At 37.2% G+C, this 24,757-nt stretch overlaps 1 protein-coding gene and 1 pseudogene across 2 annotated transcripts in view; one reads left to right on the forward strand and one right to left on the reverse strand.

Moving 5' to 3' along the window:
- The window catches only part of Rfx6 (regulatory factor X6), a 52,158-nt gene extending 48,385 nt beyond the window's left edge, over window positions 1-3,773 (forward strand). The window contains exons 18-19 of the mRNA XM_021174814.2: window positions 578-790; window positions 3,598-3,773. Coding sequence (XP_021030473.1) covers window positions 578-790; window positions 3,598-3,773 — 389 coding nt within the window. The remainder of the gene's footprint in view (window positions 1-577; window positions 791-3,597) is intronic.
- Window positions 3,774-21,134: 17,361 nt separating this feature from the next.
- Window positions 21,135-22,105, reverse strand: LOC110303862 (small ubiquitin-related modifier 1 pseudogene; annotated as a pseudogene). Its single transcript, XR_002378974.2, has 2 exons — window positions 21,672-22,105; window positions 21,135-21,385 (listed from the first exon to the last, which is right to left on the reverse strand). The product of XR_002378974.2 is annotated as a small ubiquitin-related modifier 1 pseudogene (transcript).
- Window positions 22,106-24,757: the final 2,652 nt, after the last annotated feature.

The raw sequence follows: 24,757 nt of genomic DNA on the forward strand, positions 1-24,757 counted from the left end.
GTCAAACCTTATGTGAGATACATTAAAAAAAAAGAATATTCTGTCCTTTGAAAATATTTTCAATGGAGATTATGTCTTCCAGAGAATTAACAGTATATTTTAAAGACTGACTCTAAAACCAATATTATCTACTTATTTAAAAAAAAATCAAAAACCCTGAAGTTGAGATTGAAAGTCTGTTGGATTTATTAAACTTTTAAAAATACTTTCTCATAAGTGTAGGCCTGTGTTTCTTCATGAACATGATTCTGTAAGTAGAAATTTCATTTGAGAAGTATTATGATTTAAAGAACTAGCTGCACTTGTATCTTCATAGATATGCTTTATAAATTTAGATATGGAAAATATGGAAAATGAAGAGTCAGTTTCAAAATGAATAATATACCAGTTACCTTTTCACTAAAAACTGTCATAGTAAACATTACTATATACTAAAGCATAAATTCAAGTCTCAAGCTAATAGAAATCATACTATTTGATATTTTTAGGGCTATACCCAGCTATGTTGTTTCTTTTGCCTTTCCTCGGGTAATTCAGTAGAAAGCAAATAGAATATTCTCAATCTGTTCCATTCTAGGATACTATGGAAACAATATAAACTACTCAGAGGCACATAGGCTTGGATCGATGGTGAACCAACATGTTTCAGTCATCAGCAGTGTGCGCTCCCTGCCTCCCTACAGTGATATCCATGATCCACTTAACATTTTAGATGACAGCAGCCGGAAGCAGAACAACTCGTTTTATGCAGACACATCATCTTCTGTTGCATGTCGTACTACTGTAGTAGGTAAATTGTTTTCATAGTCATAAGAAGTGATGAACTTTAGCTATGCAGAATGACCTGGCAGGGGGTGAGGGGATGTTCAATGAAATAGGCATGCATAAGGTAACTTATCATTATTTTATGTTATGTTTTTGTGTTTGAGTAAGGAATAAATTTTCACTTCTCATTTTTTGAAATGATTCTTTAAGATCTGTTATCTCATCCAGAAATAATAACTTATATTTACTATGTATGAAATTTTTATTACAGCTTGTCAAAGGCATTTGAAATGATAGTGAACTATATGAGAAAAAATGATACATTTTCCTCATTTTCTTATGACCATCATTGGACTCACTAGGAAGTGTCAAAAGTGATCTTTGGACCCCATCATCACCATTAGCACCCCATACCACTCTGAGTGTTTACAGTAGTAAACAAAAATCCTGTAATGATGGCAGGCAGTATTTTCTCAGTCTCTTGTTAAATTAGATTGAATATCCTTGCAGAAACTGTTGCTGTTTTTTTATTGTTATATATAACATACAATTCAAGTCAACATGAGCAAATCAGTGTGCCTACCATGACATCTTCTAGCTGCTTCTTCCAATCTTAGCCTCATCTATGAAGGTGCTAGATCCACTGCCTAGTTGGCTGCACAGAAAAAAACTTAGCAAATCAATGAGTGAAGCCGAGTCCTAATAAATCTAGGGTCTTCAGGCATAGCTCCAACAGTAGAGCACTTACTTGCCTGTCATTTGTGAAGCCCAGGGTTCTAGCACCAAGCTAACAACCTTAAATATATCCACAAGGTAAACTATAGTAAACTATAAGATAGATTACTTTAATTAATAAGTTATTTCTGATAACATATATATTGAACCTAAAGCAATGTATACATGTAGTTTGGAAAACTAATACTGAAGTATCACCAAGAAAGTTTGCATCCATCACATATCAAAGTGAGTGTTCATGTTTATATGAGACACCTGACATATTCAATGGAATCCATTTTTATACTAGTGTAAGTGAAGGGTACATGATATCCAATAGAAGCACTGAGAAGATGAAATAAATTCCATCTCTCATCACTCAGTGTACTTTTCCAATAATTCAATAGGAAGTACTTCTTCCCTTCCTGTGGCCATCACAAATGTGCCCCGAGCAGTCTAGTAGCTCATCTCCTGCTATCTGCTAATAGTCATTGCTTCTAGGTTACTCTAATGAAGCAGAAAATTGCACTTCAGGAAGTGTCCTCACCATCAGACTAAAATGTACCGTGTTGCTATTGTTACTATTAGTTCTGTTTACTTGTAGAGATAATGGAAGCTTTGATGGAACATGGCTTGGAAGTATGGTGGATTCTAGGCTTTAGCTGTCAGAGCTGGCTAATGAGCAGATTACAAACCAGGCATCAGAGTGAAAGAGGAAAGAGAACAAGTGAATAAGCACAGTGGGGTCTGGACTCATTCTGTCCTCATTAGTTAGGAAGCCTGATCCTTAGAGATGGAGAGCATATTGCCTTGACAATAGAATGTATCATCCTTGCAAGAAGGAAATAGACCTCTTGAACATGTTAAGGAAGGTTTTTAGAGCAACTATATATTAGATCCTGGGTACAGGTATACTGAGATAATCAGGACATAGTTTCTTCTTGGAGAGAGTGAGAGTTTATGTTCTAGAAGTGGGAGAGTAAGGCAAATGAATACACTACAAAGATGAATACGCTTTCTCTCATATGTGAAATCTGAATGTGTGTGTGAGAGAGAGAGAGAGAGAGAGAGAGAGAGAGAGAGAGAGAGAGAGATGTGTATGCATGTAGGTCATGAAGGATCATGAGAAAGGAGGAAGCGCTCTTAATAGACATGGAAAATATATAGTAATGGAATGCATGTGATGGAATTAATTGGGGAAGGAAGAATCAGCTGGAGAGGGATCAGAATATGGGGAAGGTAAGTGGGGGATGGGAACAAGTCAGAACAAGTATAAAGACTGTATGTAGTGAATATAGCATATGTGTATATACTATGATAAAATTCACTACTTGAAACACTCACCTAAACCAGTTTATTAAAAGATAATTTAAAGTTTTCTGAAGTATTTAAAGTGGTGACTGGCAAAGTGGGAACTCTCTGAGGCAGATGTCAGGAAAGGAATCCTGAGGCAGAGACATTTGAATTGAGAACTGGGAAATCCAGAAACACTGAAAATCAGATGAAGAAGATCTAGACAGAAGAAAACAGTCATTTCAGAGCCTCTGAATTCAGGGGGGAAAGTTGCAAATTTCAGTGAACAGAAAGAAAAATAATGTGTCTTGAGAAGCTAAACATATGAGAAAGAGGAGCAGAGAAAATTTCAAAAGTCAGTTTGTGGAGAATTTTGTGAATCGTGGCAAAAAAACTGTATTTTGTTCCTATAGTCTAAGCCATGGTCTTCTGATAGAAGAGTAGAAACTGCTTTACATATCAGCATGATCTTTCTAGCTCTTCTCCAAAAGGTGAGAGACTGAGGCTACTATATGGGTCTAGGGAAAGATGGTGATCAGAGGTGCGAACAGGAGGTAGAAGTGGTGAAGACATATTTTAGTGACAGAATGTAATATAATATTGTGTTTTCTCTGTGAAATATGTAGAAAGAATACATAAGAGAACAAGTGGGAAAATAAAAGAAAACATTATTGTTCTGGTGAATCAGGTACACTTGCATTTAAAGCAGCTTATATGTGCTAGGTGCAAAAACCATAAAAGGTTCAAAGTGAGTGGCACTTCTAGAACACAGAATACATCAGTTTGTTTTTAATTGTTTTAATCGTTTGTGTTTTTCCCTTGTAGCTTCCAACTTGCAAACCCAGATTCCTTCAACTTCATCCCAGTGTATGTATGGAACTTCCAATCAGTATCCAGTGCAAGATAGTCTGGACTCCAATGCAGCAAGCAACAGAGAAATGGTGTCCTCTTTACCACCCATCAACACCGTGTTTATGGGGACAGCAGCTGGAGACACTTAAATGAACAATGTAGAATGCAGGTGAAACTCAAACGCTCTGCTGCCTTGATGCCATTATCCACCTCCAGCTGCCACGAGAGAAGAGAAGATGGAAGGTGCAATGACTGAATGTTATTTTCAGATCACTGCTATGCCATACAACTCCATAGTGAATGGAGATACTTGGTATTGCACACAAATAGGCTAAAATGTGAAGTCATTATTAATCATAACTTCAAATACTGTCAAATGAAGCCAACGAAAATTTAAAGATGCAGACATTACGAAGATGTAATATTTCACTTTCTAACTTATTGAAAAATCTCTATTTTCCTCCCTCTTTAGTTTCTAAAAGAAGAAAAGTATATTCAATGCCTTCACATTATCTTTAATTTATAATCATTGTTTACTATCACCTATTTGACCAAAGTCAAATGTCTAAGTTCTACCTCCTGTGGAAATGTTTACAAGGTCAAGACTTTATTGTATGTAGCTAGATCCAAGTGACTTGACCTTCTACCCCTGTGCACTAGTGTGGTGATTTCTGTTACATAGTAGTGTTCCAATTCTATGTAACTAAATAGACATGATAATCACTTTCCTTCTTTATTTAAAATGATAAGAGGAAATAAAAAAGAATGTATGGAGATATTTTCAAAGCTGTGATTGCTTTTGGGATTGATAAAAGAAGAATGCTTTCTGAAGAATGTGGAGACTTCAGGCCAAAGTACTATGGGTATGAAATGAAAGAATAAATAAAGCTTACTGCTTAAGATACTATAATTCAAGAATGTTTGTATATCAGACTTCTAACTATACATGCTAATAAATTAGGTTTAGACTGTTTAATTTTTCTTGTTTTTTAAAAAGCAGTTGTTTATTGAGTACTTTTCTAATAAAATGGAAAGGAATAATGGAATCCAGGGATAATCCAGATGAAAAAGCTGGTTCAGAGTGAATTACATGTAAGCTAAAGCAACTGACAGCACCATCTATTTACACCTGTTTATTTTCCTTTTCCATATGTTGCGACTCTAAGATTGATAGCTTATTCTAGAAGACTTCCATTAACTATCCAAGAATCTCTTAGTAGTGTGCCCACTTAGCACTATACAATATGATCTAACAAACAAGCAGAGAAAATTTGCAGTATTAGCAAATCACAAGAATTATGAAATGAAGTGTTCTATTCTTTTCACTAATAATTTTATATGACTATAGGCTTGGAATGAAATAACAGCATTAAGGAACATTTGAACACATTTTTTGAGAGTTAGGAACCAAGATTTCAAGGTATATTTAGCATTGTTAGATGCTATATTACATAATATGGGAAATAAAAAATGAAGGTGGTACTGCCATACCATAAAGCACTTTTGTGTGGAGACAAGGGGGTTGGGTGGTAGGAAATTAAAGCTTAAAGATTTGAGGGTAGAGAAGTTATATTAAATAAATGATGTTCCAGGAGCATGTAGCAACTCTGTGTGGGGAGAGACAGGTTGGCTAGGGGCGTCTTTAACCTGAGGATTATTTAGAAGACTATTTCCTGCAGTCACCCAGCAGCTGAGTATAGAAGGAGATGTAGGAGACATAAGTATACCAGTATTTTCCAAGATGCATGAACATACTTTCAGACAGTGTAGTGTATGGTTGTTCACTAGGCTTATTTGGAAGGTATCAAGTAGTTTACTAAGGACTGTACATAAACCCAAAAGACAGTGAAAAGCATCACTGGGGTTTATGTGTTCCTGAATGATGTTGGCATCAAGAAGAAACATGTGACTAACTTTCCCTTTGTCCCAGAGAATGGGCTTGGAGTTCATGTTGTTACAAAAGTGACAGTATTTCCCAATCCTGGCTATTGGTATTTACACAAGATGGTTCTGCTTTGTATAACTATTCTTACTGTGTAAGATTCAATTTAAAGTCACTGGTTCTCAAACACTAAGTTCTAATAGAACTGGCTTCTTAAGTCCTATTTCCAAATGCCTCTAGATAGGCAGGGTAATCCTTGCATGATTCAAAGAGATACTTTGAATCTTGCCTGGGAAAAGACCATGAGATGGCATACTACTCTACCCTGATTACACTAATCTTTTAAGAATTGCTCTTTCATAGGTCTAAAGACTGGATGCTCAAGATATTTTGGAATATATATTTGCTAATTTTAAATAAAATATAAGGACCTTGTGTGATCTTCAAGTGAACTTTGTGTAACTTTATCCATCACAAAGAAGTAGCCATTCAAGCTATTGCTTACGTGAAATTATGTCTATACGCCCAAGGCTTTGTTTTTTTAATGCCTCGTGTGTATCTTGACTTTTAGGCTATTTCTTTTCAAATTGTACATGATTGTGGCTACTGTCAAATACATGTAAAATGCTCCAGTTGATTCAGTGAATACCTTAAGATAAATTTTAAGGTAAAATGCAAGCATCAAAGTTGCTTTAAAATCCATCTGTGTCGTTAATACCAAATCACAGAGCATAATGGACCCTGTTTATTTTCCTCTCTCCAGGTAGTTTTCTACTAGGAAAAATAGAGATTACTCAAGTTATCTGCACCTAAACATATTTTATAATGAACTGTTGGTAGCTTTTGTACTTTAAAGACAAATTCTAATGACAGTTGTGATGCCATAAACTCATTCTTTTTCCTGCTTTAAGAGAAGAAAATCCTGGAGATGCTGATAGCCCCACCCAATGAGAGCTGTGAAAATAGGGCTGCAATGCTATGTTAAGTTACAAATGCACCAGTAGCTAGTGCTAGGAGCAGAGCTGTGAATATATGGAAATTAATGGGATAGATTTACACATGAAAGAACAGTCTTACTTCCAAAAAAGAAACACTTCTGTGAATGAATAAAAATGTAGACTTGTAGGCTGTGAGATAACTGCCCCTCAAACTTTGCCTAATAGAAGATTTCTATATTAGACAAGCCTCTAACCAACTCAATAATCTCCATAGAAAAGGAGACTAACAACACAGTCCCAAGAAACGAGCATATGTAGATGGAAGGTCTGGGGAGAAGCTAAGTTGAGAAGGGCTACAGTTAGCATCAATATGTGGGCACTCCTAATGGGACACTGACAGGACAGGTCTCCAGATGTACAACAGAGCAGTGGAACAGCATTAGTGTCATCCTGACCAGTATGGAACAATGGCTGAATCTCCTGGGCCCATAGCATTGCCCAACTCCAGATCCTTTCTAGATGCAGTGTCTGTTCACCTGTTCAAGATACAGCTGCCTCAGTGGTAAATTCAATCTACTACAGTGTGTAAGCCCTCTACAAAGAAATTTGGTTAGCAGTGAAATGTATGCAGATGTATCATTTCAAACAGAATCTATCTCAAACAATCTACAAAAATAGGATAAACATAAGTGCTCCTATATTTTTCTTAATTTTATTCTTAACTGATAACATACACACAAAAGATGAAAGCTGAAGACATTAAAGGGACACCACATGAAAAGATTTCTTTATAAATGCATTACATCAACCTCAGTCCAGCTAAGTACATATATCTGATCAAGCATATATCATTATCAATGGTAAGAGCTTTCATTCTTACTCATCCTAGCTGCCTTCACCTAAGTACTGGGGATTGAACTTGGGGACTTGCATAAGACAAGCAAGAGCTCTGCTTCTGAGCTACATCTCTAAATGTTCTTCCAGCTTCTTGCAATATATAGTTCTTGAAAGTTAAGGTAGGTAGTGCATTTTCCTTCTCTATTCCTCTATAAAGCACAAACTAAGGAAAAGAAAGAGGAAGAAAGTAAGAGAAAAAGAAAACATTTGACATAAATTGTGAAACTCAAATCTAAATTTCCCAAGTTGTTGTTGTTGTTGTTGTTTGAAGCATGAGGCACATGAGAGTGATATGCCTATATCCCATGGAAAAGGATCTTACAGAACTTCAGTATTTTTTCTTTAACACAGGGAGATATTAGTTTTCACATAATCACCACAATAAGAGCTCTGAGCTCTTGTTAACAAAACTGCCTATGTTGTGGCAACAGATGTATAATACAGGGTAAGATAGAAATTTCAGCAAAGACCTTATAGAAAAGTAAACAGTGTTGACTATGACACATAGGACATTTTGTTCTTGGGGGAAAGATAAGATATGATGAATATATATGGAAAGTCATTGTATCATCTTACTCAATTATTGAACTTTAAATAAAATCTCCAGATTTATAAATAGCAAAAAGCATAATCTGTCTGTTCCAAAAGCACATCGACCAAATCAAAGGAAAACATTTTCATTCCCTCTCTCATTTTAGGGACAAATGGCTGAAAATAAATGGATTAAGATGAACGTGGTAACTAATTTTAAAGTATTTAATGTTTAAAAAGAGTTTTACCTTAGTCTTGGTAAAAGTTTTTCCAGCAGTATGTCTACTCTTCAGCTATACTCCTAGATACATTTATCTTTGAGATAGGCTTTCACTAAGTTGCCTATGCTGGCGTTTACATCATAGTTCTCTTGGCTCAGCATCCTGAGTGCTGGGGTATCTGGCATTCACAGTCTTGCCTAAGTAAATCTCAAAGATAATCATTTCGGCAAATATAAGCAACTTTTAGAAAAATTATGTATTCTTTGTGTGCGGGCATGTGTCTGAGGTGTATCATGTGTACCTGTCTCTCTCTGTGTGTATATATGTGTAAAGATGCTCATGTACATTTTTGAGTGTACATATGAGAGCAGAATTTGAAGTTGTATCTCTTTTTCTATTGCCTTCCAATTTGATTTTTTTACTCTCTCTTTAAAGCTTAGGTTCACTTATTGGCTAGACCAGCGGCCAGCATGCTCTAGAGATCTGCTCATCTCTGCCTCTCAACATTAGGATTACAGATTCTCACCACCATCTTTTATGTGATTGCTGGAAGTCAACCTCTGGTCCTCATGTTTTCTGGCATTCACTAACCACCTGAACTCCCTCTCACCCTATACTCTCTATTGTGCATCCACAAATTCAATCTTAGCATACTTCTTGGGAAAAGCAAATCTAAACAGCTAAGAACCAAAATAAGTGTTAATGCATTCTATTGTTGGTATGATTTTAATCCTAAAACTGAAGGTAACTGAAGATGAAGAGGCCCAAACCAAGATCTCTCATGTAATACTGTGACTTCACATCTCTTCTTAAGATAGTTGTGGAACCTCCAAGGAGCCAGTGAACTCATTTCCAAAAGTGAAAAATTAACTACTCAATATGATATCTGATCTAAAGTAAAGAGAAACTATGCCTTTTTATTAGTCAAAAACAGGGGTGCTGTTCTTACCAATCAATAGTCACCATGAGGGCCAGAGATTTACAGCCTTAAAGCATCTTTAAACACACTGAAGCAAATATGAGCTTTGTGGGGAGTTTGTTAATCAACATTTATCATTTAGATTTGTGTACTTTAGCTTATTAATGCTCTGTACATGACCTCTATGGAAAATAAAACTGTTCCCATATTTCAGGTTACAAAGTGGCAAGTCCTCTGTCTTATGTATTTGTGTATAGGGTGATATATTTGTGCTATTTGACACATAATGCTGTTTTTTTTCATTTATTATTCATTATATAGACACCTATACAATTCATAACAGCCATTTTGAATTTCTGTTGTTTGAGGAAACTGTTAAAAGAGCCTAGAGAGTATACATGAAAGTGGTACTTGCTGTGATTTCAGGGGAAGCTGAGTAGTCACCTGCCTGGAGATTATAGACCATCAAAGAAAGCCTTCTTCCCCCAAGAAGAAGAAATAGCTCCTGGCACAGCTGTGTTTCTAACATGTGGCCATCCTCTGTGAAGTACAAGGGCAAAGCAGCTGGGAACTGAGTGGTAATTCCTAACTGGCTCCTCTCCAAGCTAGTTGGTGTGACCCAGTGTGATGCCCGTGAAGCTTGTCCTGGGTTTATTTCATTTGAGAGTCAGCAAGGCTGCAGTAGGGAGCAAATTGCATCAGTAAGGCATGGTCAAACACAAAGAAAAACAGCTTTCCAAAGTCCCAGACTCATCTCTTCAATGGCACAAAAGTGAATTCCTGGGAGCTTAGTAAGAGACAAAGCCAAATTTCATGCAAAATATGATTTCAGAGTAGGATAAATACACATATTACTTTATTTCTGTTAATTTTAGTTTAACATATGAAATAAAATATTTTATTATGGTATTTTTATATACATGTTTCATTTATACACAGCAATTTAAAACATGACACAGCTCCACAGCTCTGAGTTAGGGATTTTATTAGTGTGTGACAAGTTAAGTAACAACTTCTTAGATGCTTGTTTTCCTCAACTGAAAAATGAAATAACTGAGATACTTAGCACCATGGTTCATGAGATGCCAGGCTCTATTAATGCTGGTTGTTATTGCTGTTATTCTATCCTCATAGAATGAGTCAATGCAAACCATTCCTTTTTCGTAGGGAAATAGGGAAATGAAAGGATTTATTTGGCTTACATATATATATATATATATATCATCAAAAGAAATGAAGACATGAACTCAAACAAAGCAAGAGCTGATACAGAGGTTATGAGAGGGTGTCACTTACTGGCTTGTTCTCTTTTAACTTGCACAGCTCATTTTGGACCCCCATCCCAGGAATGACCTAACCCAGAGTGGGCTGGACCCTTCCTAATCAATTACTAATTACAAAAATGCCCCCACAGATTAACCAACAGCAGAATCTTATGAAGTCCCCCTCCCCGTGTGTATAATTGAAAACAGATTGTTTTCTCATACAATCTATCCTGAATATTCTCCTTCCTTCACTCCTCCCAGTTTTCCCCACCCTCTCTCCCCTCCCTACTCCTCTCCCTCATTCCCTTCTCCTCATCTACTCTCTTTCTGTCTCTCATTAGAAAAGAACAGATTTCCAAGAGACAACAATGAAACATGGCACAACAGACTATTGTAAGACATAGCAAAAACTATCATATTGAAGTTAGACACAGCAACCAAACAAGAGGGAAAAAGTCCCATAGCAGGCACAAGAGTCAGAGACCCACTTGTTCTCAAAGTGAAAAGCTTCACAGAAATACTAAGCTAATAGATGTATGAAATACTAAGCTAGTAGTTGTATATATGGAGGACCTGGTGTAGACCCATGTAGGACCTGTGCTTGCTGCTTCACTCTTCATGAGCTCATGTGTGCCTTGCTTAGTTGATTCAGAGAGCCATGTTCTCCTGGTTTTCTCTACCCTTCTGACTCTTGAAATCTTTCCACAACCTCTTGGGTAAGATTCCCTAAGCTCTGAGGGGAGTGATAAGATGAAGACCTCCTGTTTAGAGTCACTCTTTTTGTATAATGTCTGGCTATATATTTCTGCACCTGTTACCATGTGTTGCTAGAGGAAGCCTCTCTGATGATGACTGAATAAAAATAATAGTGTTTGGTTTTACCCTAGGTCTTTGGTTTTTGGTTACCCAAGCAGAGTTGTGAATGAGTTCCTTCATGTGGAATGGGCCTTAGGTCAAATAAGACATTGGTTGACTACTTGTGGGAGCTCTGTGCCATCACTGCCCTAGCATATTTTGCAGGCAGGACATATTTTAAGTCTAAAGTTCTGTGGCTGCACAGGTGCCCACATTTCCCTTTTAGTACTTTACAGAGTACCTTCCCACACAAAAGAGACTAGAACATAGGAGGGAAGGCTCCATGTATGCACCAGCTCAGAGATCACCTGATTTCTGTGATCAGGATATTGTCCTGGGAAATGGAGCACCATTGTCAGTTTGAGAACAACCATTGTCTTAGCATTAGAGTAGGGGTGTTTGGGATTTTCATGGGACCCTCATGGCCAGTAATTCAACTGAATGCAACCCAGTCCCATCACTAGAACTCTTGCCTGGCTACATGAGATGATCACTGAAACTCTGTATCCCCCATTGCAAGGTGTCTTCACTAGAGTCACCCTCATAGATTCCTGGAAGTTTCCACTGCACTAGATTTCCACATGACTCCCCAAATGCCCCCCATTTTCACCTGCCTCACCCTGTACTAACTCCATCCATAAAAATCCATGCTATTTCTCATTCCAAGGAAGATACATGCACTCCGCCTCCATTCCCTTCTCTTCACCTAATGTCTCTGGGTCTGTGTATTATAGCATGGCTATCATTTATTTAATGGCTAGTATCCACTTATAAATGAATGGATATCATATTTGTTTTCCTGGGTTGCCTCATTTGGGATGATTTTTGTCTAGTTCCTTCTACTTGCCAGAGAATATCTTAACCGTTTTTAAAGCTGAGTAATACTTCATTGTGTGATGCACATTTTGTTCATCCCTTCTTCTGTTGAGGGACACCTAGATTATTTCTAATTTCTGGATGTTATGAGGAAAGCCTCCAAAAACATGTTTGAGTAAGTGATTTTTATAGTAGGATGCAGTCTTTGAGTATATACCCAATACTGGGTCTTGAGGTAAATCAATTTCCAATTCCCTGAGGAAATGCCATACTGATTTCTATAGTGGCTGTACAAGTTTACACTCCCACCAGCAATGGAAGAGTGCTCCCCCTGCTGGAGCACTTCCTCGCCAGCATGAGCTGACACTTGTGTTATTAACAGGTATAAAAGATGGAGCCTTCATTTACATTTCCAGTGCTATCCCAAAAGTCCCCCATACCCTCCCCCCCACCCACTCCCCTACCCAACCACTCCCACTTCTTGGCCCTGGCATTCCCCTGTACTGGGGCATATAAAGTTTGCAAGACCAATGGGCCTCTCTTTCCACTGATGTCCAACTAGGCCATCTTCTGATACATATGCAGCTAGAGACAAGAGCCCTGGGGCACTGGTTAGTTCATATTGTTGTTCCACCTATAGGGTTGCAGATCCCATTAGCTCCTTGGGTACTTTCTCTAGCTCCTCCATTGGGGACCCTGTGTTCCATCCAATAGCTGACTGTGAGCATCCACTTCTGTGTTTGCTAGGCCCCAGAATACTCTCACAAGAGACAGCTATATCAGGGTCCTATCAGCACAATCTTGCTAGTGTATGCAATGGTGTCAGCGTTTGGAGGCTGATTATGGGATGGATCCCCGGGTATGGCAGTCTCTAGATGGTCCATCCTTTCGTCTCAGCTCCAAAGTTTGTCTCTGTAACTCCTTCCATGGGTGTTTTGTTCCCAATTCTATGAAGGGGCAAAATGTCCACACTTTGGTCTTTGTTCTTCTTGAGTTTCATGTGTTCCACAAATTGTATCTTATATGTTGGATATTCTAAGTATCTGGACTAATATCCACTTATCAGTGAGTATGTATCAAGTGAGTTCTTTTGTGACTGGGTTACCTCACTCAGGATGATGCCCTCCAGGTCCATCCATTTGCCTAGGAATTTCATAAAAATGTAAATGAAGAAAATACCTAATAAAAAATAATTATATCAAAATCAAAAAAAAAGATGGAGTCTTAAAGTAGTTTTAATTTGCATTTCCCTGATGATTAATGATGTTGAGCATTTTTTAAGTGTTTCTCAGCCACTTGAGATTCCTCTACTGAGAATTCACTGCTTAGATCTGTATTACACTTCATTTGGATTATTTCAGTTTTTTGACATTTAGTTTCTTGAGTTCTCTCTACATTTTGGATATTAGTCCTCTAGCAGATATGGAGTTGGTAAAATCTTTTCCTATTCTGTAGGCTCCTGTTTTACCTGATTTATGGTGCCCATTTTCTAACAGAAGCTTTTCAGTTTGATGGGGTCTTATTATTAATTGTTGATCTTAGTGCCTGCTCAATTCATGTTCTATTCGTGTTCTATCTAAGAAAGCTGTCTCCTGCACCAATGCATTCAAGGCTATTTTCCACTTTCTATTCTATCAGGTTAGGTGCACATGGCTTTGTGTTGAGGTCTTTGACCCATTCGGAGTTGCATTTTGTGCAGGGTAATTAATCTGAATCTATTTGCATTCTTCTGCATGAGCGCATCCACTGTGACTAATACCAATTGTTGAAAATGCCGTCTTTTTCCCCCAGTGTGTATTACAGGCTTCTTTATCAAAACTCAGGTCTCCGTAGATATGTGGATTTAATTCTGGGTCTTTGATTTGATTCCATTTTTCGATATGCCTGTTTTCATGCCAATAGCATGCAAGTTTTGTTAACATACCTCTGTAGTACAGCTTGAAATCAGGGATGGTAATACCTCCAGAAGTTCTTTTATTGTTTAGGATTGTTTTAACTATTCTAGGTTTTTTTGTTTTTTCACAAGAAGTTAAAAGTTGTCCTTGCAAGTCCTGTGAAAAAACTGTGTTGAAATTTTGATGGACATTGTGTAGAATATGGAGATTGCTTTTGGTAGGATGGTCATTTTCATTATGTTGATCCTAACGATCCATGAGTATGGGAGTTCTTTCCATCTTCTGATATATTTTTCAATTTCTTTCCTCAAAGATTTGAAGTTTTTATCACACAAGTCTTTCACTGGCTTGGTTAGAGCTACTCCCAAGATATTTTATTTTATTTGTGGCTCCTGTGAACAATGCTGTTTCCCTGATTTCTTTCACAACCCATTTGTTGTTTATATTTATGAGAGCTATTTTTTTTGAGTTAGTCTTGTATTCAGCTACTTCACTGAAAGTATTTACCAGCTATAGTAGTTCCCTGATAGAATTTTTAGGATCCCTTATGCATACTATCATATTATCTTCAAATATCAATACTTTAGCTTCTTCCTTTCCAATTTCTATCTCTTTAATCTCTTTTACTGGCCTCGTTGCTTTAGATAAAACTCCAAGCACTGTATTGAATAGTTATGAGAAGAGTGGACACACCTTATTTTGTTTCTAATTTTACTGGGATTGCTTTGAGTTTCTCTCCATTTAATTTGATGTTGGCTATAGGCTTACTGTAAATTGCATTTCTCTTGTATCCTAAATATATCCAGAACTTTTATTATGAAAAGGTGTTGGATTCTGTCAAAGGCCTTTTCTGCATCTAATGATATGATCATGTGCCTTTTCTTTCAGTTTATTTATATAGTAGATTATATTGACTGGTTTTTGTATGTTTAACCAACCCTGCACCTCTGGGATAAAGTTTACTTGATCATGGTGGATGATCTTTTTGACTTGTTCTGAGATTCAGTTTCCAAATATTTTATTGAGAGTTTTTACATCTATGATCATAAAGGAAACTGGTCTATAACTCATTCTCTCTCTCTCTCTCTCTCTCTCTCTCTCTCTCTCTTTCTTTCTTTCTTTCCTTCTTTCTTGTTTATGTGCTTAGATCATGAGGGTCACTTTGGCCTCATAAAATGAGTTGGGCAATGTTACTTCTGTTTCTATTATGTGGAGTAGTTTGAGGAGTATTGGTTTTAGCTCTTCCTTGAAAATCTGGTATGATTCTGCACTAAAAACATCTGGTCCCAGGCTTTTCTTGGTTGGGAGACTTTTAACAACTACTTCTATTTAACTAGGGGTTATAGTTCTATTTAAATTGCTTATCTGATTTTGATTTAAGTTTTGTAAGTGGTACCTATCAAGAAAATTCAATTTCTTTTAAGTTTATCAAGGTCATGGAATACAAGTTTTTAAAGTGTCTCCTTATGATCCTCTGGATTTTCTCATCCTTTGTTGTTATGCTCCCTCCCCCCTTATTTCTGATTTTGTTAATTTGTGTATATGCTTAGTCTTTTACTTAGTTAGAATAAGAGTTTGTCTTCTCCACTTTGCCAAGGAACCAACTTTCTATTTCACTCACTCTTTATGTTGTTCTTTTTATTTCTCTTTTATTGATTTGTTATTTTGCTATCTACTCCTCTTAGGCATGCTTAATTTTTTTTTCTACAGCTTTCAGATATGCTGTTAAGTCACTAAGAAGAGATCTCTTCTTCCTCTTCTTCCTCTCCTTCTTCTTCTTCTTCTTCTTCTTCTTCTTCTTCTTCTTCTTCTTCTTCTTCTTCTTCTTCTTCTTCTTCTTCTTCTTCTTCTTCTTTTTCTTCTTCTTCTTCTTTTTTAAATACAGGCACTTAATGCTGTGAACTTTTCTCTTAACACTGCTTTCATTGAGTTCCATAACTTTTGGTATGGCGAATTCTAGAAAGTCTAGAATTTCTTTCTTTATTTCTGTCTTCACACAGTTTTTACTCAGTAGAGAGTTGTTCAGTTTCTATGAGTTTGCAAGCTTTCTTGGTTTTTTTCCTCTATTGTTTTTGAAATCAAGCTTTAATCCATGGTGCTCTGATAAGATACAGGGGATTATTTAAATTTTCTTAGGTTTGTTGAGACTTGCTTGGTGTTCAAATAAGTGGTCAGTTTTGGAGAAAGTTCCGTGAGGTGCTGAGAAGGTGTATTTTTTTGTATTTGAGTAAAATGTTCTGTAAATATGTTAGGTTGGTTTGGTTTCTAGTATATGTTAGATCTAGTGTTTCTCTGTTAGTTTTTGTCTGGATGACCTGTCCATTGGTTAGAATGGGGTATTAAAGTTTCCTTCTATCAGTATGTGAGGATCAAAATGTGATCTAAGTTGTAGTGTTTCTTTTACATTCTTGGGTGTTCTTGTGTTTGGAACATAGATGCTAAGGATGAAAATGTCATCTTAGTGGAATTTTTCTTGGTTAAATATGTCCTTCCCTATCACTTTTGATTAATTTTGGTTTGAGGTCTTTTTTAGTAGATGTTAAAGTGAATACACTAGCTTGATTTTTCAGTTTTTATCTTGCAATATCTTTTTCTATCCTTTACCCTGAGGTAAAGTCTATCCTTGATATTGCAGTATTTTTCTTGGGGGTAGCAAAAGTATTGATCCTGTTTTGTTTTTTGGTTTTTTGTGTTTTTTTTTCTTCTTCTTCTTCTTCAATTCTGTTAGTCTGTGTCTTTTTATTGGGGAATTGAATCCATTGGTATTTAGAGGTATTGATGATTAATGATTGTTAATTATTATTTTGGTGGTGGTTTGCATGTGTTCCTTTTTGGGTTTTGCTAGTGTGAAATTGTTTATTTATGGTATTTCATGGGTGAAAACACATGTAATTAAATCCTCCTAAGAAAAATCCTTAGGTTGATTTTTTTTTCCGGAATCTTTTGTAGTGTTGGATTTATAGATAGATATTGTTAAAATTTGACTTTATCCTGGAATGTCTTATTTTCTCCATTTATAGTGATTGAAAGTTTTTCTGGATATTGTCTGGGATGGCATCTGTGGTCTCTTCAAGTCAGCAAAGTATCTATGGAGGCCTTTCTGGGTTTTGGCGTCTCCACTGAGAAGTCTCGTGTAATTCTGCCTTTATACATTACTTGCTCTTTTTCCCTTGCAACTTTTAATATTTTCTTTATTCTGTTTGTTTAGCATTTTAAGCATTATGTGTCAGGGGACTTTTTTTTCTGGTACAATGTTTTTGTATTTTGTATATTTTTGAGCATTTATAAGCATCTCTTTCTTTAGGTTAGGAAATTTCTTCTATGATTTTGTTGAAAATATTTTCGGAGCATTTGAGCTGGGATTCTTCTCCTTCCTCTATTCTTACTATTCTTAGGATTGGTCTTTTCATGGTGCTCTGGAAATCTTATAGGTTTTGTGTCAGGACATTTTTAGATTCAACATTTTCTTTGCCCAAATACCCATTACTTCTAGCATATATTCAATGCCCAAGTTTCTTCCATCTCTTGTGTTCTGTTGATGAAGCTTGCCTCTCTAGCTCCTGTTCAAATTCCTGAATTTTTCATTTCCAGAATTCCCTCAGTTTGTATTTTCTTTATTGCTTTTATTTTCATGTCTTGAATGGTTTTATTTGTTTCCTTCAACAGTTGGGGAGTTTGTTTGTTTTGTTTTCCTTAAGGGATTTATTCATATTCTCCATTTGTTTGCATTTTTTGACTTACTTAAGGGATTTATTCATTTCCTCTTTTTCATTATCTCCACATAGTTGCTTTTAAGGTCTTGTGCTTTGAGTATGCTGGAATATTCAGTGCCTACTCTGGTAGCATAACTGGGTTCCAGTGGAGACACATTTCTCTGGCTGCTATTGTATTCTTACACTGGTATCTAGACATCTGGATTTGGGACAGTTATAGGTCTAAGAACTGATTTCTCAGTTTGTCTTTGTTGGGTGAGTGTTTGGCTCCTAGGTTTCTGTTTCCTGTCTGGATTTTCATAGAGTGTGATGGTTTTGTGTTTCCTATTTTACCAGCTTCCTCAGCTGGCTAATAGTGGAGGCTGGATACAGAGATTAGCTTGAGAAGGCGTATTACAAAGGTATGTGGGATCTGCAGGAGATGTAGCTGGGACGGGGATACAGCTGGTGATCTGTTGTAGGCCTAGTTTGAGACAGAGATATTGGTTCTTGGGAAGAGAAGGAGTGGGAGGGAGGGAGAGAAAGGGGAAAGGTCTGCAGTAGCCTACCTGGTTTCTAGCAGGCGTGGCCTGTGGTTGAGCAGGAGAAGCCTGCTTCAATTGGGAGCTGGAATGATGTGACAAATGGGGTCATGGAAGTTAGAAGGGAATGGTCTGGGGTATCCACCAGAGATGTGGGCAGAGGGCAAAGTAGGCTACAACTGGTGCTCTGTTGTAGTACTTGAGATGAGACTGAGGGATTGGATCTGGGGTAACAGAGAGAGCAGAGAAGCCCTGCAGGCAGCCTCACAATTCCTTTGTGTCTTTATGTGAAATCTAGATGCTCTTGCTAGAGTTTTCTAGTAAGAGATTCTTTTCAAGAATCTGTTTATGCAAATAAAGGAAAATGCAGGATCTAGTAAATCATTAATTTCTACACAGTAATTTTGTAAAAGCCAAAAATTACAAGTGATATGTACAAATAATTTGCTTTTACAAAATTACAAAACAAAATTACAAGTGATATGTAAAAACAACTTGCTTTTACACATTTATGCTATCGCCCAATAATATTAATTTTTCCCTATTAATCAGCAGTCCTTTAAGAAGTGTCAATGTTTATTTCAGATTTTTTTTATTTTCCATAAATCTGCAATAAATATCAACACTATTAAATTTTTAGCAAAAATATATACAAGTGAGAAAATATTTTTCCTCCTTTTGAAAAGTCAATTAATTAGTATTTTAAAAATTATAACGGATTAATCTGGATGAGAGGGAAAGTGGGAGGAACTAGGAGTAGTAGAGGGAGTTGAGACTGTCATCAGGATAATCTATTTTCAATAAGAGGAAAACTATATAACTGATTAAACTGACAATCAGAAATTCCTCATGTGTTGGACATTTCTAATGCCTTTTTAACTGTAAAGTTATAGATAAAACGTACCTGTTCTCTCTCTCTCTCTCTCTCTCTCTCTCTCTCTCTCTCTCTCTCTCTCTCTTTCTCTCTGTTTTTAAGTTATAAGGAAAAACCTTTACCCTAGTCAAAACCATTCTCCCAAGCTACCAAGTTGCATGCCAGGTGTCACTGCTGAAAAGCACCCTAAGGTTTCATTCAACAGCCCTATGTACCCATCTCAGACATCTAAGATTTCATTCAACAACCCCTCTGTGCCTGTCTCGGACATTGCTTTCTTCTGAACCACATTCTCAACATGCGAGGCTCTTGAGCTCTTGATGCTGTGGAAGTGATAAACCTGAGGTCATGCTAAATCTTCTGACTGCTTCCTCTTCCTGGCATCCCACTGCTTTAACTGTGTATTTGAGCTCACTCACCTTCTTTACATTTCAGGGCAAGCTCTCATTGCCTGTCAGGCTGACATTTTTAGTCTCAAGTCCAACAGTCCTTTCATCTCTTCCGGAGGGATGTATTTTAATTACAAATCATACCTCCTTTTAAGATCCTTCACTAGTTCCCCTTTGACCTTAGAACAAGGCCCACACTTGTGTGTCCAAAGCTTTCCTGTAACTTTCCTACTTGGGGCTAGTATTAATCGATGTTATGTATTGTGGATTGGGGAAGATTGTTTGCAATTTGAAGGTTTATAGGAGTTTTAGACAGCAACGGGAATCACTCTGCTATTAGGGGACACCATTGTGTTTTGCGGATCATCTTAGAATGGAATGATAAGTGGTCAATAGAGCCAGAGAAGCGTGTAAAAATCAATAGCTTTAATGGCTATATGATATTGCAAGACTTTAACATCTGATGCAAACTGCATTGAAAAGAAAACATCATTTAATGGAAGCTTTAAGCTCGATTTGTAGTCCTCCTAATTTGAAGCAAAGTGATATTAAAGTCCTAGACACTAGACACATAAAGGTCCAGTTGAAGTTGAAGCTGACATGAGATGAAAAAGTTAATAAGTGAGAATTTGATAAGCATGGTAAACTTCTCTCGTATGACTCTTTGAGCCTAAAGGATCCCCATTTAATATGCTAAACAGATGTTGCCTTCTCTAAGTTGCTCCTGAGACCCCAAAGCCTCCCTTATATACTCCTTTTACAATCTTATGACAGGTATATATATATTAAATAAATGTTTGTGCGCTTCCTCATGAGACAGATGGTAGAATGTTCACAAGAATATTATTCTTACTAACAAGATATTGACACAGTTTAAGGTGAGACCAATAAATACATGGAGTTTTAAAAGAACAAGCATATATCCAATATAGCACTACCATTCAAGAAAACAATTATTGAGCCGGGCAGTGGTGGTGCACGCCTTTAATCCCAGCACTCGGGAGGCAGAGGCAGGCAGATTTCTGAGTTCGAGGCCAGCCTGGTCTACAAAGTGAGTTCCAGGACATTCAGGACTGCACAGAGAAACCCTGGCTCGAAAACAAAACAAAACAAAACAAAACGAAACGAAACGAAACGAAACGAAAAGAAAAGAAAAGAAAAGAAAGAAAACAGTTATTGAATCTATACATAGTAAAATTAAACTGAAAATATTGACAAGATAGCTCAAAAGAATAATTTTTAATAACTATATATTTCTCAACCACAAAAATGTTAATCAGTTTTAATCAAACATGTTGTAAAAGTACAAACATGAGATTGGGTTGCATATGAATATAAATAGCTGTGAAGATATGTATATATGTTATCTTTTGAGATAACAATAGTGCTTATTTTGAGAGAGGAAAAAAGGATCTAGAAAGATAGCTCTGTAGTTAAGAGCACACTCTAAGTACTGCTCTTGCAGAGGACTGGGGTTTAGTTTCCAGTAATCACTTTGCGTGGCTGACAACCACCAGTAACTTCAGCCCCTCTGGTTTCTGTGGGCAGCTGCGCTTATGCTCACGTACACATAATTAAAAGTAATAAAATATAGGTTTTTTTTTTAAAGAAAATCAATAGAGAGGAAAAGAATGAGATCAGATTGAGGGCTTAATTTTTGTAGGAAACACTTTGGTTCTAAGCAAATTTGACAGAATACATGTGAAAAAGTATGACTCAAATGCCCTGATGTTTGTAATAATATTCGACACCCTTTTCAATAATTTTAAACATTTCCTGTTATTTTTTGCCCAGATAACTTTATTATTAACTGCTGATGAAAATTAGAACATTCTGGGCTCACGTGACAAAACAAATTTAATCCTGAGATGCTCTCTCTTCAGTGAGCAGTCTTGGCAGTCAGTTGTGACTCTTGCCGTATCTGTCATCACGACTCCAAAGCCAATACTCTGCTCTTGGACCAGACCCTCAGACTTTAGAAGCAGCTTCAATCTGAGGCAAGATCACACGTCAAGGTTCAATTCTCTGAAAATTTCCACCTTGCCCTGTAAAATCACAAGAGAGGTTTGAAGTTAGCCACATGCTGGAATTCTTGGCTGATGGGATGGCATTGGAAACCATCACACTGGTCCCAAGAAGGGCAGCCTCGCAGTGCATATTCTAAGGGAGCTGAGGTCTGATCACCAAAATCATCATAATGAATACTTAGCACTAGAATTCAGACTTCCAGGTGTTCTAAAGAGATGAGGTGACAATGTTCAATTTTTACTCTGAACACATTACAAACGAACCACATTAAAAACAATAGAATTAGGGAAAAAGAAAAATTACCAAGAACATCTAAACTGTTTGATGATTTCCTATTTTTCCAGATAGATTTCCGTCAGATCTTCCTAAACTGCCGACTGACGACACTCCACCTCCCGTTTGTTCCTGATGGACTTCGATCACGTCTTCCTCCTCCATCCCCAGCTCTTCTGCAGTATGGTCATCGGCAATCTTCTGGCCTTCAAAGAGAAACTTCAGTGAATTCACTGACAGATCCAGTCTTCGACTATATGAGTCCTTAAGTTTCTTGAGCCTTGTTGTCATTTTCAGTCTGAAGTGTATCTCACTTCCATCTTCTCCAATAACTTTGACTTTAATAAAATCTTTCTTCTCATCCTTTAAGACACCACTTGAAGGTTTAGCCTCCTGGTCAAACATGGCGACAATGGCCTCCCCAAAGGGTCTCCATAACAGCCACCTGCAGCGGGGCAGGTAGAACTTTGTTTACTAATCCGTCTCTTCGCAATAGCCCAAACAGTGGCTGGAAGAACTTCCTGTACTTCTTATGTCACTTCCGGGTTCCAGAGGGTTAGCATCTATAACCATAGTGGGGAGTCGGGTGGTAGCAGGTACGCAGGTAGGCTGGAACTGTCCCACATCTCAACCCACAGAGGCAGAGGGAGCTCTGTTTCATACTATTTTTAAGTTACAATTTAAAATACGCCGTAAGAGAGGAGAGCTTGCTCAGTTTGAAAATTAACACTTTACAAATATACACTGATTGAACAATGTAGTAGTAAGTACACATAACATAGTTCGTCCTGTTAAGAGGTAAAGACCAAGTGAAATTCCGTTAACAATGTTTGTCTCTCTAAAGAGATCATTTAGGCAGTAATTAAAATGTTCTTGGTGAACATTGAGAATGCTTATTCCCCAATTACAGTAGCAAAGATAGTTATGAATAAAAATGAAAGTAAATCCTACATCTTTCATATATAAAGCCTGCGTACACAGTTTTATAATACATGATTTTAACATATCTCTGTACTTATTGGTATGTAGTTACTACTTGTGGGCCTTTCTGTAATATATCGTTGATCTTGACAGAAAATTGTTATCAGTTGTATAGTCTCTTCGTATGAGTATGTTATAACTTAACCAATTCTCAACTACTGTACCTTCCCACCACACACACCCCTGCCTGCAAGAGTCTCAACTGTCTAGCTGAGGCTGGATTTGAACTCACAAACCTCCTGGAAAGGAGAGAAGAAAGCTAAAGACTTCTAAGTGCTAGGATTACAGGTGTGTACCAATCAGTCCTGGTCAACTGTGTGTGTGCGCGTGTGCATGTGTGTGTGTGTGTGTGTAGATTATAGGTCAGTGTCAAGTGACCTAGTTTGCACTAACTGTCAACTTGATACTCTCTGGAATCCCCTGAAAATAGAGTATTACTCAAGCAATTATCTTCATCAGATTAATCTGTGTGAGTTTATCTTGGCTGATGCAGGCAAAGACAGGCCTCTATGAGTTGCATCACCCCTAGATGGTCCTGCCTGGTCTGTCAGGAAAACTAGCTGAGTGTGAGCCTGTAAGTCAGAAAGCACCGTTACTCTGTTTTCTACTGCAAGCTCCAACTTGAGTTCCTCTCTGAACTAAATCATAAATCAAATAAACCTTTCTCTCTCATACTGCTTTTCGTCGGAATGTTTTATCATTACAACAGGGTATTGGGTGTCTCTCTTTCAGTGGCTTCCATTGTTTTTGAGACAGCTTCTGGTATGCTAGCTAGCCAGCAAACTCTAAGCATGAGCCTGTAGTTGCTTCCCTGCAGGGGATTACCTCAGAGCTTGAGATCTGAACTCAGATTCTCCTGCTGGCGTGGCAGACACTTATCCAACTGAGCCATCTCTGCAGCCCACTGACTATGGCTGTTTTAAAAATGGTTTAGAGTAATTAAGAATAAAAATTTTTATCTCACTGGAAATAATAAGTAATAATCCCACTCTAGCTTTCATTGAACCTTAATATGCAGATTCAAGGATAAAATAGTCCTGATCTCAAGGAGCTGTCTTGATGGCAAACCAAACTTCTCAGATATTTTCAGCCTGCATCATGCTCTATCCCTAATGCCTCTGTCACCCTGGTTAGCTGTAGGCTTATCTAGTGTAAAGCATTTAGGAGGTATACATATGATTTTGAAGTTAGAGGAAAGGGACCCACAATTAAAATTGATTAAAGCAAAGTTCTTAGGATGTGACATCAGAATTCTTAAATAATTTTCCCCAAAATATTAACAAGATGTATTAGTTTCATTATCACGATGGTATTTAATATATTGTTCTACACACACCCTGAGCGTTAGCAGAAACTGCTGTATGATACTTTAAAGTCTATTATTGTCAATAGCTTTGTTGGTCTGAATCCCCCTAAAAGATATTCCAAACACAAGCATCTCTCTGTGCTCAAATTCACTATGAATATATCTTTGCAGGCAGTGAGATCTGCGAAGCAATGGTAATAGAGTAAATAGGAGACTATGAATGCAGCACAGAATGGGCAGCATATGCAAGTAAAATATAAGAGTACATAGCAACAAGCATGCATGCCTATTGAAATCCAGGCACCAGAGAGGCCACAATTCGACCCACTGTCAATAGCAATGTCACAATTCATACTTTCAAGTTCAGTTAGTATTGATGAGGTTATAAACATACGGCTCATCCCTTGAAATTATTCCTCCATGCAAACACACCTCTCAATAGCCTAGCAACTCATCTGCTTTCTGCTTCCAATGTTAGATGAGTACCTCACATTCCCTTAGATAAAGGAACTATCCAGACACATCTTCTACTTACATCTTTCCAAGGGATCAAAGGCCAACTTCCTGTCAAAGGCCAGAGTAAACAATGTTTGACTACTACTCATCCAAGTTATTTGAAGATAAATCATTTGCTTGAACTATTTTTGCTGGATACAATTTTATATTCAAGTTTCTACTGTAGTAGGAGAAATTATAGGTCAAAGCCTTAAGTGTAAAATGAAAGCTGTATTGATTTCCTAAAGCTCATTTGGGTACTAGAATTTCTTGATCAACAAGTGAGTTGGAGTATTGTAGTTGTGATATGGTTAAGGCCCCCAACATTTTCAAT

This window comes from Mus caroli, unplaced genomic scaffold (genome assembly GCF_978045245.1).
Source record: "Mus caroli unplaced genomic scaffold, Mus_caroli_1 scaffold_9, whole genome shotgun sequence".
Lineage (NCBI taxonomy): Eukaryota > Metazoa > Chordata > Mammalia > Rodentia > Muridae > Mus > Mus caroli.